The sequence below is a fragment of the Salvelinus sp. IW2-2015 genome, unplaced genomic scaffold, assembly GCF_002910315.2.
Source record: "Salvelinus sp. IW2-2015 unplaced genomic scaffold, ASM291031v2 Un_scaffold495, whole genome shotgun sequence".
Classification (NCBI taxonomy): Eukaryota; Metazoa; Chordata; class Actinopteri; order Salmoniformes; family Salmonidae; genus Salvelinus; species Salvelinus sp. IW2-2015.
The window spans coordinates 336,473-351,768 of NW_019942562.1; the positions used below are offsets into that span (position 1 = coordinate 336,473).

General features: G+C 42.0%; 1 protein-coding gene across 3 annotated transcripts in view; it reads right to left on the reverse strand.

The window, feature by feature from the left end:
* The window catches only part of LOC112068401 (nuclear pore complex protein Nup153), a 29,947-nt gene that overhangs the window by 12,009 nt on the left and 2,642 nt on the right, over positions 1 to 15,296 (reverse strand). For 2 of the 3 annotated variants that reach the window (XM_024135550.2, XM_024135552.2), the window contains exons 2-8: positions 9,811 to 10,024; positions 4,831 to 5,118; positions 4,450 to 4,589; positions 4,055 to 4,183; positions 2,870 to 2,986; positions 2,326 to 2,370; positions 2,190 to 2,243 (exon numbers count right to left, since the gene is read on the reverse strand). In XM_024135550.2, coding sequence (XP_023991318.1) covers positions 2,190 to 2,243; positions 2,326 to 2,370; positions 2,870 to 2,986; positions 4,055 to 4,183; positions 4,450 to 4,589; positions 4,831 to 5,118; positions 9,811 to 10,024 — 987 coding nt within the window. The remainder of the gene's footprint in view (positions 1 to 2,189; positions 2,244 to 2,325; positions 2,371 to 2,869; positions 2,987 to 4,054; positions 4,184 to 4,449; positions 4,590 to 4,830; positions 5,119 to 9,810; positions 10,025 to 15,296) is intronic. The other variant, XM_024135551.2, reaches the window with a different exon arrangement.

Below are 15,296 nucleotides of genomic sequence, written 5' to 3' on the forward strand. Positions count from 1 at the left end.
ATGGCGAATATATCACGGCTAAGTGCTGTTCTTAAGCATGACGCAACACAGTGCCTGGACACAGCCCTTAGCCGTGGTAAATTAGCCATATACCACAAACCCCAAAGGTGCCTTATTGCTATTATAAACTGGTTACCAACGTAATTAGAGCAGTAAAAAATAAATGTTTTGTCATACCAGCGGTATACGGTCTGATATACCATGGCTGTCAGCCAATAAGCATTCAGGGCTCGAACCAGACAGTTTACAATTATATATTAAGTGCTATATCAGTTCAATGGGGGGATTTTGCTATTGATAGGACAGCGTTAGTTAGCTGGACCCATCATTTATGTGTATACTTTTGTTGCGGCAGTACTGTTGTTTTGGGAATCACTATGTAAATAAACACCCTTACACAGAAGTGCTTTTGCGGCGCCGCCATCGGTWATTTTGTAGAGTTTAATATAGGCTTAAGATTAACTTAAGGTTTTTAGTTTAGCCTTCAGGCCTACTACGCGACACCCTTACTACTCAATGGCCCATTGTCAGGGCTTAGTGACCAGCTGCSACAGCTGGGACCATTTAATAGTTACTGACGACCATCCAGCCTTGGACCCCGCTAGATAGCAGCGCACACTCTACACTCACTCAAACAAATGCCCGCTTACTTTAACACACGCCAGATCACATACAGGACATAAACACRGCAGAGCAGAGATGATCATCTGACCCAGACTAACACTCCTGTTAACTACTGCAGACACGCCACGCCAGCAGACGGCAATACGGGAAGGAGGAGCTAGTGACAGCACTTTTCAAACCAATCAATAGCAGTGTTTGGCTCAAGACCTTCCAGCTGCTGCTGTGCATGTTAGCTGTTGTGGTTTGTAACATTGTGGACTAACAGCTGGAGAACACTAACCCAGGTTTGAAATGCTATAAGGTCAGCTGTCAGTGTCAAGAGATAATGTATTGGGGTTTTGAAGATGAACACTAGCTGGGCGATATGGACCAAAATCCATGTAACAATACAAGTACTGAATTATCACAATAACAATAAATAGAATGCTAAGTTTATAACATTAATGTGCACTAGTTATTTATACTACCCATAAAACTACTTTATCCCTAGTCGCACGGGACTAGTATTACCACAGAACGTTGGTTATATAATTATTACTTCAGAATGTCCATTACTACAGACGATTCGGAAGGGATTTGTTTTTGTCCCCCAAAGTGCCCCCTGTAATTCTTTCTTTTCTCTCTCTAAATTGACATTTATGACAGAAGCCTGGAGTTTTTTATTCTAGGCGTGAAGATATTTCAACATGTCCAGGTGATAGGGCCACACTGATATCTCCAGCTTGGTTCCAAAGTTTCTAAACCATACCATCTTTGGTATCGTGTCGCCATAATATTTGAATTGAGGATGTGTGATCATAATCATTTGAATATTTTAGCGATCCGCCGTACGTCCTTAATGCCTTCAGATGTGAACTACAGTGCACTTGCACCCGAGATGCGTTTTAAGGCTACGGATGAGAAATGTAGCTTTTTCCAAACATTTAGGTCAGTTGTATGCTGCTTTGCGATCTATTAACAGCAAGGGTAACATTAAATAAGCGCAATATCTTTTATTGATATATTTGGCAAAATTTAATTAATACCCACAAAACATATGAACAAAAGCATTCACTGTGAAAGTTGGTAGATGTAGGCCCTTCATATAAAGTTATGGGCAGCACTTCATTCAATTTCTTAAATCAGTTATTGTTTTCTTGATCAAACCGTGAGCAACACATGTCAAACTCAGACATTTCTCTCAAAACACAGGGATGTCGATTCGCACGGGACTAGTATTATCAGATGACCTTCGAGTTCACAAAAAAATATTATTCTGTCTGTAATTATTACTCTCCTGTAATGTAAAAATAACTGACATGAAAGATTTGGACAGGACTGAAATTACAGCTGTGGTGTTCTGTGCGCGAGCACATAATTACATTACCCAAACTCCTCCAGTAAATCTAAAATCACGTCCGAATAGGGCTTTTGACTGTTGTAGCTATCAATTGTCCCATTCACAATCATCCATATTAGCAAACTTACCTCATTTCAAAATTCACATTTCTCTAGTAGGGTATTTACTGTAATGAATGATATAAGCAAAATGTCCATGATAAAGGGTCGGTGTCTCAAACACTTACCCGTTTTTTGGGGGCCTGGAAATGTGAAAGGTCCAGAGTGCTGCCATCAGGGGACTGCAGGAAATAAGAGAAATAAATGTGAGCTATGTGACAACAATTGAGAATAAAAAGAGAAAGAGAAATTCACAACACTTACTTTTGACAAGGGAGAGGACACCGTATAGGGGATTCTCTTGGCATCCTGTTAAGACAAACACACAAATAATGCATTTGTTACCATAAATAACTTCCAACAGAGACAGAAATATTTACCATAGCTTGGTAGCCAAGTGGACACCACAGGAGGTTGGTGGCACCTTAATTGGGGAGGACGGACTCATGGTAACAGATGGAGCAGAATGAGTGGAAAGAAATCAAATAGATCAAACATATGGTTTCCATGTGTTTGATGCCATTCCATTTGCTCCGTTCCAGCCATTATTATGAGCTGTTCTCCCCTCAGCAGCCTCCACTGCTTAACATGTAAACATTATTTCCTTGTGAGGATTCACCACTACAAATGGCTTCGACAGAAATGTAGGTCTAACAGCTGACACTAATACTATATACACAGAGGATCTATACAATACATTTCTATCAGATGGTTTTGTAGCCATTGCGCCAAGCTGAAATGGCCACTGTTCGTGCAAATCTGAGGGTTCCATATTTAATTCAATGTAAACAACTTTATTGGTACACACAGCGAGGGGGCTGGACATGCGCTCCAGGGACTGTAAGATGCGTCGGGCGGTAGCACTGGTCACCCCACAGGGCAGAGCCACAGCAGGCTTGGCCTTGATCTGTCTCCGCAATGGAGCCTAGAGGGGAAATACACATCCATCAATCACATTCTATTTACATAGAGAAGCACTTTCTACAAACCCATTTGCCACAAAGTGGTTAACGGCACACATGGTTTGAATGAATGCCAGGTTAATGAAACAGCAGTGGTGGAAAGGCAGAGCTTTGGTCAAGTCATGCTGCAGGTTAATACCCTGTACCTCCAGTTAATGTTCAGCACAGGGCATCAAACAGCTCAGGGGTGGCGTTGACGCAGGAAAAAAGATCACGCAGAAGAAATATTGCTGTGTTTTAGAAACACAGATCTAAAATGCTTCTTATTGTAATTTCTGCTTGGCATCMGACTAATTGTGTGCTTCAGTTGCACTACTTCACTCGGATGAGAATTCACAAATGTGCATTCTGTCAGCAGACAGTAGTCAGACTGAAGTGAAGGTACTTTTCTCAGTGTARCSAGCCTAGTTCTCTGGTAAAATGCAAGATTTACTTAAAGAAAAACATTAGGAAATGTAGATGGATATATTATTTCTATGATAAACAGAAATATGGTGGCCATCCATCGTTTTTGCAAAAAAGCAAATTTACTTGTGTGGCTGCTAGCCAAATAGTGATGCACTTCTGTGAAGCTATTTTCTGACGAATGTGTTGCATTAACGTGTTTTCTGTGAAGGAAAACTATAGTTGCACGCCCCGATCACTCAATTGAGGCAACAAAATAACACCTCACGTTCAATATAAAACAGCAGATTTCTCTAACATGTCTCTAGCAGCTCCATCTAGCAGCTCCATCTAGCAGCTCCATCTAGCAGCTCCATTTCCCCTGACTAACATACTATTTCCTATCTGTTATTATTCAGATCATCACAGCTCTATTTCCCCTGACTAACATACTATCTATTATTATTCAGCACAGGGCATCACAGCTCTATTTCCCGTGACTAACATAATATCTCCTATCCGTTTGAAATTACAATGTTGGTGCTGGCAGGCCAGAATATTGCTTTTGGGGGAGGGGGGGGTATTTCTTGCCTAGGAGAAAATCAATAGGGAAAACACTTGAGTTGTAGTGGAGTGGGGAGCATTACCTGGTAAGGTGTGGCTGTGCGTGAGCGGGCTGTTCTAACAGCAGCTGCTCCCCCGTAGGTAGTCTTCCCTGGGTAGAAGGGGGAATCCCCCAACTGACTGGAGTTCAGCACTGAACTGTTCAACGTGGACTAGTGGAGAAGAAAAACATGGAGGCCGCATGTCAAACAATCACAACGGCGCAAAAGCAACAGTTTCCAAGCCACATGTATGTATGCAGGTTTTCCTGTAACGAATCGGTCATCATTGCAGCTGGTCAAAGTAAATCACCTTAACATCGATAGCTAAGCAAGTAACTTTAAGAGTTTGAGGACTCTCGACTGGCACTCACAGTGGAGGACTGATTTGACTGACTGACACTCACAGTGGAGGACTGATTTGACTGACTGACACTCACAGTGGAGGAAGTCCCAAAGACAGACAGGTTGAACGCAGGCTTCTTGAGACTGGACTGGGACTGCTGGGGCCCAGAGTTTGTCCGGTCCATCTCCGGAAAACAGAGCTGGGGTAGCGACGTGGTCTTAAAGTTTGGTACATCTGGGTACAGAGAAGAGACATTGTGTGATTACTCAAACTTGTGTCATGCAAATACATAACAAAGGACTGAATTTCAGTAGTACTGGCTATGGATCCTAAAATGTTATTTTCAAGATTTGGGAAATTATTTCCAAAAGCCACTTTCAACCATTAAAATATATTCTGCTGACTCTAGAACTCAACAGGATTGTTCATGGCGAAAACGTGATTCAGTACTCTTACCACAAACAATCCACACTACCTTTTTCTGATGCGCGTGACGAGAAGCCGCTGGTGGTGGAGATGTTGTCATCCTCGTGCTGGGAGCTATTGTCCTTGACCTCCTTGACTAGGGAGAAGCTGGTCGACGCCCCAGTGAAGGGGCCCCCAGCGAATGGAGCGGAGGAGGTGGAGGGCTGGGAGAAAAGGGAGCTTGGGCTCCCCAGGGCCGGTGAGGCGTCCAGGGAGGGGAAATGGAGGTAGGAGCGGTTGAGGGGGGGCCTCGACAGAACATCCTGGAAGTTCAGGGATACCCTGCTTGTCGAAGGCTCTGGAGGGGTGGAGGAGAAATTAYTAGGGTTAAGACGGGTTGATGCATATTTTGAGCTTCAAAATGGCACTGAAGGGGGACCCCTTCTCCAGGGTCCCCTTCAATTTAAGCCTACTAGAAAGTGTGCGCCCTCAGGCCTGGAGGGAAGCAAAAGTCATTACACTACCTAAGAAAAGTTAAGCCCCCCCTAACAGGCTCAAATAGCCGACCAATCAGCCTGTTACCAACCCTTMGTTTTTGGGTTGGTAACAACTTTCGGGAAAATTGTGTTTGACCAAATACAATGCTATTTTACAGTAAACAAATTGACAGACATTCAACAAGCAAGTACTTACACAAATGGCTGATAACTGGATGAGAGAAATTTATGATAGAAAGATTGTGGGGACTGTTTTGTTGAACTCCAGTACAGCTTTTGACATTAATGATCATAGTCTGCTGCACAAAAATGGTGTTATGGCTTTACATCTCCTATATTGTGGATAAAGAGCTGTCTAACAGAACACAGGTGTTCTTTAATCAAAGCCTCTTCAACATAATCCAGGTAGAATCAGGAAGTCCCCAGGGCAGCTGTCTAGGCCCCTTAATTCTTTCGAACTTTATTAACCTATTTGGGGTAGGGGTTTCACTTTTGCATGAAATGCATGCTCAGAGCAAACTACCTGCTACTCTGTCCCACATCCTAATATATGCATATTAGTAGTATTGGATTAAAAAAACTCTAAAGTTTCTAAAACTGTTTGAATGATGTCTGTGTATAACAGAACTCATATGGCAGGCGAAAACATGAGAAAAATCCAACCAGGAAGTGGGAAATCTGAGGTTTGTAGTTTTTCAATGCTTGGCCTACCGAATACACAGTGTCTATGGGGTKAAGTTGCACTTCCTAARGCTTCCACTAGATGTCAACCGTCTTTAGAAACKTGTTTCAGGGCTCTGCTATAAAGGAGGGGCTCATGAGACCTGTTTGAGTCAGTGGTCTGGCAGAGTGTCTCRGGCTCGTGACGCGCGCTCCCGACAGAGTTACCTCTCGTTTGAAGCAAAGCACTGGAACGATGGAATTCTCCGGTTGGAACATTATTAATGATTTATGTTAAAAACATCCTAAAGATTGATTCCATACATATTTTGATATGTTTCTACGACCTGTAACGGAACTATGAGTTTTTGTCTGGACCTAGTGCTCATGAAGATGGATTACTGGGCTGAACACGCTAACAACTAGTGGCTATTTGGACATAAATTATGGACTTTATGGAACAAATCAGTCATTTGTCGAACTGGGATTCCTGGGAGTGCATTCTGATGAAGATCATCAAAGGTAAGTGAATATTTATCATGTTATTTCTAACTTCTGTTGACTCCAACATGGCAGAAATTTCTTTGGCTGGATTGCGCTCTGAGCGCCGTACTCAGATTATGCGTTTTCCGTAAAGTTTTTTTGAAATCTGACACAGCGGTTGCATTAAGGAGAAGTCTCTTTAATTCTGTGAATAACACTTGTATCTTTTATCGATGTTTATTATGAGTATTTCTGGGATTTCTGTGGCTATCTGCAAGATCACTGGATGTTTTGGAATCAAAACATTACTGCACGTAACGCACCAATGTAAACTGAGATTTTTGGATATAAATATGCACATTATTGAACAAAACATACATTACTGTGTAACATGATGTCCTATGAGTGTCATCTGATGAAGATCAAAGGTTTGTGATTAATTTTATCTATATTTCTGCTTTTTGTGACTCCTATCTTTGGCTGGAAATGKCTGTGTGTTTTTTTGACTTGGCTCTGAACTAACATAATCATATGTTGTGCTTTCGCTGTAAAGCATTTTTGAAATCGGACATGATGGGTAGATTAACAAGATGTTTCTTTCATTTGCTGTATTGGACTTAACTTCTCTAGGGTAGGGGGCAGCATTTTCACGTTTGGATGAAAAGCATACCCAAATTAAACTGCCAGCTACTCATCCCCAGAAAATAAGATATGCATATTATTAGTAGATTTGGATAGAAAACACTCTGAAGTTTATAAAACTGTTTGAATCATGTCTGTGAGTATACCAGATCTTATTTAGCAGRMGAAACCCTGAGGACAAAACATTCCGTTTTTTGGGGGTCACTGTCTTTTCAATGAGTTTATTGGGAAACCAGATTTCTAAGCGACTTGCTTGCAGTTCCTACGGCTTCCACTGGATGTCAACAGTCTAGAGAAATTGGTTGAGGTTATTCCTTTGTGTAATGAAGAAATACGGCCATCTTGAAGTCGAGTCACTCTAGGTGTCCTGTGAGATAGAAGCACATGACCAGAAGGCATGCTACGGTTGGTTTTAATCCTGTATTGAACACAGATCATCCCGTCTTCAATTTKATCGATTATTAACGTWAAAAAATACCTAAAGTTGTATTACAAAAGTAGTTTGACATTTTTTGGCAAAGTTTACAGGTAACCTTTGAGATATTTTGTCGTCATGTTTGAGCAAGTTGGAACCTGTGTTTTTCTGGATCAAACGCGCCAAATAAATGGACATTTTGGATATATATCGACGGAATTAATCCAACAAAAGGACCATTTGTGATGTTTATGGGACATATTGGAGTKYCAACAACAGAAGCTCGTCAAAGGTAAGGCATGAATTATATTTTTATTTCTGCGTTGTGTGTCGTGCCTGCAGGGTTGGAATATGCTTATCTCTCTTGGTTTACAATGGTGCTATCCTCAGAAAATAGTATCGTATGCTTTCGCCGAAAAGCCTATTTGAATTCTGACACACTGGTTGTGAATCCAGCCAACATAGCTTAAATTTGGTATCTTTCATGTGTGATTTAATGAAAGTTTGATTTTATAGTAATTAATTTGAATATGGCGCTCTGCATTTTCTCAGGCTTTTTGCCAAGTGAGACAGTAGCGTCCCGCCTAAACTCAGATTTTTGGATATAAATATGAACTTTACCGAACAAAACATACATGTATTGTGTAACATGAAGTCCTATGAGTGTCATCTGATGAAGATCAAAGGTTAGTGATTAATTTTAATCTCTATTTCCGCTTTTTGTTACTTCTCTCTTTGGCTGGAAAAACGGCTGTCTTTCTGTGACTTGGCTCATACCTAACATAATCGTTTGGTGTGCTTTCGTCGTAAAACCTTTTTGAAATCGGACACTTTTGCTGGATTTACAACAAACGTAGCTTTAAAATACTTGTATGTTTGAGGAATTTAAATTATGGGATTTCTGTTGTTTTGAATTTGGCCCCCTGCAGTTTCACTGGCTGTTGACGAGGTGGGACGCTACCGTTAATATGTTAATAAGTTAATATGTGAAAGTTACATATTTAAAAAATATATTTTGGGATTTCCCGCGCTGCCTTTTCAGCGGAATGTTGTCGAGGGGTTCCGCTAGCGGAACGCCTGCGCTAGAAAGGTTAACGACATGTCACTGGCTTTGAGTAAAGCCAGTGTGTCTATGTATCCAGATGATTCAACACTATACATGTCAGCTACTACAGCAACTGAAATGACTGCAACACTTAAAAGAGCTGCAGTTCTTTTCAGATTTTGTGGCAAGGAATAAGTTGGTCTTAAATATTTCAAAACACTTAAAGCATTGTATTTGGGAGAAATCATTCACTAAACCATAAACCTCAAAATCTTGTAATAAATTATGTGTAAATTGAGGTGACGAAACTGCTTGGAGTAACCCTGGATTGTAAAAATATGTTTTGACCATGACAGTTAACAGTAGCTAAGAAGGGGAGAAGTCTGTCCATAATAAAAGCGCTGCTCTACCTTCTTAACAGCACTATCAACAAGGCAGGTCCTACAGACTCTAGTTTTGTTGCACCTGGACTACTGATCAGTCGTGTGGTCAGGTGCCACGAAGAGGGACTTAGAAAAATTGCAATTGGTTCAGAACAGGGCAGCATGGCTGGCTCTTGGATGTACACAGAGAGCAAACAAGATGAACGTAAATCTCTCCTGGYTCAAAGTAGAGGAGAGATTGACTTTATCACTACTTGTATTTGTGAAAGGTATTGACATGTTGAAAGCACCGAGCTGTCTGAAGTACTGGTGCACAACTCGGACACCCATGCATACCCCCCCAAGACATGCCACCAGAGGTCTCTTCACAGCCCCCAAGTCCAGAACATACCATGGGAGGTGCACAGTACTACATAGAGCCATGACTACATGGAACTCTACGTCAGGTAACTGATGCAAGCAGTAGAATCAGATTTAAAAAAAATAGATAAAAATACATCTTATGTAACAGCAGGGACTGTGAAGCAACACAAACATACGCACTATAGACACACGTACACATGGATTTTGTGTGTTAGATACACTACCGGTCAAAAGTTTTAGAACACCTACTCATTCAACGGTTTTTCTTTATTTGTACTATTTTCTACATTGTAGAATAATAGTTAAGACATCAAAACTATGAAATAACACATATGGAAACATGTAGTAAGCAAAAAAGTGTTTTATATATTTGAGATTCTTCAAATAGCCACCCTTTGGCTTGATGACAGCTTTGCACTCTTGGCATTCTCTCAACCAACTTCACCTGGAATGCATTTCAGTTAACAGGTGTGCCGTATTAAAAGTTAAAATACGACACCAATGGGCCAGATGTCTGAATGAATATATTTGATATACTGTATAATATGCCATATCAGCTCACCTGTATTACTGGTAGCGGGCTCCGCAGAGTCCCGTCCATCAGGAAGGGGGTCTACCTCCTCGCTGCCATTAGGAGGGGCCTGACTGTTCGGCTCCTCCCCCAACATGGCCCCTCCCCCTTCTGCAGCCTCCCCGTTTGTGAAGTATTTCTGCATCCAGGAAGGAACGATGCTCTTGACTGTATCTGTCACTCGACTAATCAGGCCTGACTGCTGCTGGTGAACAGAAAGAGGAAAGAAGGGTGGAGATAATAGCGGAGGGAGAGAGAAATGGGACAGAGGGAGACTTTTAGGACAATAGGTTGATATTTAATGAGAAAATAAAAACCATAATAATGAACATCTGTTTGGTGAACATCTACGGTTATGTGTTGAGAGGTATGTGTTACTAGGTATTGATCGAGAGACAGAGCAGTGGGTGCACGTCAAAGTCATTCCTCTCAAGCGAAGCCCTACTTAAAAGCTCTTAGTAGCCATGTTTCCATTAACTTGTCCAGTGATTGTGTCAACAGTTACTAAGTTTGCATTAAAAATAAATGCAACAATTATCTGCTACGGTGTGTTTCCATTTAAACGGTCTTCTATAGATCGAAAAAGCTGTATATAATGATGTCACAGTAAAGAACMATTTTTTTTTGTTGCTAAAACCTAGTGTCTATTAAAAATTAAGTGGTTGAATTGTTCCCATTAACCATTTTGGCAAATCGACATAAATAAATTGGCGACAGCCTGTATGCCCTCCCACCTATCGGTCTCATGTAGCCTGCAAAAGCGAGCATGGATAGAATCAAATCAAATTTTATTTGTCACATGCGCCAAATATAACCTGACAGTGAAATGCTTACTCACACGCCCTTATCCAACAATGCAGTTCAAGAAATAGAGTTAAGAAAATATTTATTGAAACAAAAAAACAGGCTATATACAGGGGGTACCGGTACTGAGTCAATGTGCGGGGGTACATGTTAGTCAAAGTAATTTGTACATGTAGGTAGGAGTAAAGTGACTACGCATAGATAAAACAGTAAGTAGCAGGGTAAAAAACACTGGGTGGGGGGGGGGGGCAATGTAAATAGTCAGGGTGGCCATTGGATTAATTGCTCAGCAGTCTTATGGCTTGGGGTTAGGAGCTGTTAATAAGGAGCCCCCTTTGGACCTAGACTTGGCGCTCCAGTACTGCGTGACTTGCGGTAGGAGAGACAACACTATGACTTGGGTGATTGGAGTCTGACAATATTTTGGGCTTTCCTCTGACACCGCCTAGTATAGAGGTCCTGGATRCAGGAAGCTTGGCCCCAGTGACGTACTACGCCGTACGCACTGCCCTCTGTAGCGCCTTACTGTCAGATGCCGAGCAGTTGCATCACCGCCTGGTATGGCAACTGGTCAGGATGCTCTTGATGGTGCAGCTGTCAAACTTTGAGGATCTGGGGACCCATGCCAAATCTTTTCAGTCTCCTGAGGGGGAAAGGTGTTGTCATGCCCTCTTCACAACTGTCTTGGTGTGGCCATGCAGTCGTGGGTGAACAGGGAGTACAGGAGGGGACTAAGCACGCACCTCTGAGGGGCTCCCGTGTTGAGGATCCGCGTGGCAGATGTGTTGTTGCCTACCCTTATCACCTGGGGGCRGCCCGTCAGGAAGTCCAGGATCCAGTTKCAGAGAGAGGTGTTTAGTCCCAGGGTCCTTAGCGATGAGCTTGGAAGAAACTATGGTGTTGAACGCTGAGCTATAGTCAATGAACAGCATTTTCACATAGCTGTTCTTTTGTCCAGGTGGGAAGASCAGTGTGGAGTGCAATAGAGATTGCATCATCTGCGAATTGAAGTGGGTCTAGGGTATCTGGGATGATGCTGTTGATTTGAGCCATGACCAGCCTTACAAAGCACATCATGGCTACCGAATGTAAGAATTTACTAATACTTGAAATATTCTAATAATTCTCATCTGCCAATGTATAGCCACAGTGAAACTTACTGTAGAGCTGAAATAATTGGGTGGTGAAACTTGCGCTCAGCCAACCAGAAAAGCGAGGCGAAGCAAGTCAGGCATTCTTGAACGATTAAGCAAGCAGTAGGCATTTAGAATTAAATGTAGAGACTGGAGCTTTGATAACATTGTGCCCAGTATACCTTCTCAATTATTCGACAATCATTTGTCGCAAGTAAGTTTGACAAAAGAAAAACCCACCCCCTCGAACAGATAAAAATGTTGTTGATCTTCAGAACATTTCTCCCGTAGCTGCCGTTTCCATTACACATGTCGCAAATTTATTTATATTTTTCTGCGACATTGCTTTGTCAAATAAACCTGGGTCAATGGAAACTTGACTAATGAACAGTGGGCCAGACAGGAGTCTGATGCAGCACAGACCTGGTACTGGAGTTAATAATGCAGTAACAGTACACACATCTTCTACAGTAGATCTAAGCCTATCAACGAGTTGAGGGACATGCTTCCTGTCTTTAAACCAATATCACAATACAAGATAGTCCCTAAGTGCTACCCAGCTCCATTAACTACACTAAAATGTATTTTTAGAATGGTTCTGCAGAAACCTCAAGCCTGGGCAAATTTTTGTTGCAGCAGTATAGAGCGAAACAGARGACAAGGGATGTAAAAAATTATGTTGCTAGCACCACTTCACATGTACATCGGCTAGTCTACTCTTTTGGTAGCTTTCTACTCCCGATAACAACCATATCCTCCACTCCACTTCTGCTTTAACTGTAAAAAGCACCAGTCGCGCAGCGCATCTGCTATTCAACCTGTCCACACTAAATCCACAGTGTTTTACCAAGCACGGACCAGTGTAAACAATCACTCTAGATAAGTCTAACCCATGTACCAGGCCCAGCCTCTCAGAGGGCCAGTTCGAGCTCGCAGGCCTTTGAACGCAGCTCTTGTGATTCTACGGATTTAAGGACGCTGCATTTCCCCTGTGAATAGGGCCATGAGACCACAGGACCGTGCCAGAATGCCGCTCTTATTGTTCTCCCAGGAAGCACTTCTGTGTGGGGTTGAAACAGTGAGATGAGGGTGAATAGGGTCTGGCGGTGTACAATTGACAGATGAAGTTCAAGTGAACCAAAGAGCTGCTAGCCTATACAACAAACTGGACAATGTGTCTGACCGACTGTAGGCATTCCAAATACCAAAAAAGGCCAAGTTCTGTGTGCATTTCAAACCACCGCACAGTAATACAGAGCAGCAGTTGAACTTGCATCTGTCCAGTTACATGTGCCAGCACAACCATAACTCATAATTAAGGACCACTACTAAAGCTGCCAGATTCCAAACCCTCTGTCAACACTAGCTCACAGCGCCACACAAACACATAAATGAAATGTTTATGATTTCCTATATGACTGGAAGAGCCTACAACACCACAATATGCCCCTGAGCTAGGGGTGGTTAGCTCCATGACTCACTTCCTGACTAGAGACCACTTAAACAAGACTACTAGAACTTCCTATATCAGTACCAAAAGGTGGGGGGGGGGGGTAATCTACAAGGGAGGTCATGCATTGTCAAGGGAAGCCCAATCTATCTGTAAAGTTAAGAGAAGCTACATGGTTGGTCCACCACAGTTCAATATGGCAGACAAAGTGAGAGTGGGTTTACTGGAAATTCCCCCGCAACCCAAATTATTTATTAGTGATTTCGCACTTGTGTTTTCCCCTCCAGTAACCTGAAAAAAGCTGCTGTGATGACACCATTCCAAACGTTTACAATTAAAAGTGAATAGGTCTACTGCTTCCCTCTCAAGCATTTCCCAGTTGATATGAGAGAATTTATGCTTGTGGGGTCCAATGACACAAATGGAATAATCAGCTGACATGTAGGCCCAAACAAGCACAAACAAAATCTCAACTGGAAGTTTGAGTTCACTGGTCTAGAGTGAACTCCAAGTCAAATATTCCAATAGTTTGCTTTGGCCTATACATGCTCTTTATTATTACTGCTGGCAGACTCTCTGCTTTCACTTTCCAATAACCAATCTAGCAGGGATGCACAATATATCGGTGAACATATTGGAATCGGACGATATTTGCTAAAAGTGTCAACATCGGTATCGGCCCGATGTCAAAGCTGACATGCATACCTATATAACATGGTACATGACGTAATGACGCCGCGCAAAATTTTGCGCTACACGTGGCACACAGCATTCCTAACCTAACCCAGAATGTCTGCTGTGTGGATCGAGCAGTCAACAAGTCGAGCAGTCATTTGAAAGAGTAAGAAAATTTCAGCGAGACAACTCAAAGGCAAAATTCATTAACRTCAAAATAATGTAATTCATTGCACTTGACAATCAACCGTTCTCTGTCATGTGTGATGTTCGCTTTCGCCGACTGGTTGAGCACCGGTACACGTTGCCCTACCAGAGTTACACAGTAATAGCATCACTACTATTAGCTTCACGACATACTATGGAACATCGTTTGGGTCTTTGTGTTTCAAAAAAGATACACGTCAAATAACACAGCTCTATCATAGAATGTTGTGTGTTCTGAATTTGCACGTGCAAGCCAAGCACCACCACTACTATCAGGAGCACTGTCAAAGCTGTACAAAAGTCTGCAAACAAGCAAACACCGACCATGAACGATGTGTTTACAATACCGCGCTGGTAATAAAGCATTTTTTGTTCGACCACAACTTCTGGAGTACCTAGCTAGCACCAATACAACCAGCTTGAAAACAAATGACCAATAGAAACTAGTCATTTTCATTAGCAATGATTATGGAATCCTTGTGACTAAGTATTAGCTAGGTAGCCACTTGTTGTTCGCCTATTACAATTCATAAAAATAAAAAAATTAGCTAGCCAGCCACTTAACCCTGTTGCCCAAAGCTAATGTTATAAGCAGCCAACTAGGTTAATCTGGCTAGTGAGGCTCGACCGGACCGGGTTGAGAAGCTAGCCACAAAAGTGAAATTTGCAGTTTGCCTTCAAAATAAAGGTATGTCATTGACAGTCATGCAGACGGTTACTACAATTGGTGGAATAATGCAATATTTAGACTAGATAATGTAAAAAAAAAAGTTGGAATGTGAGGTAATGAAATGGGGTATCAGTCTACTCGGTGCCACCCACAGAACACAACTGTGAAGAGTTTACGCAAATATTAGCGTTGTAGCTCTTATCGCGGGACAGCGACAGTGTGAAATCACCTCACCAGTCAGCCTATTGCGTGTATTGACATTCATATTGCACTATACAGCTTTACCTAAGGATTGGGGATCAATGAATTGGGGTATCAGTCTACTCAATACCCAAGACATTTTCCCCATGTCCTCAGAGTTATCAGACTCCAAAACATCCACGCAGTATTGTTTATCCTCGGGAATAGTGTTCAATACACATAGGTTGACAATAAATGTGGCTCAATTCACAGTTGTTTCAGAGACCCGCAATAAGAGCTACGACGCTAATGTTCTCTGGGTGTCACTGAGTAGACTGATACCTATGGATTGTGGATC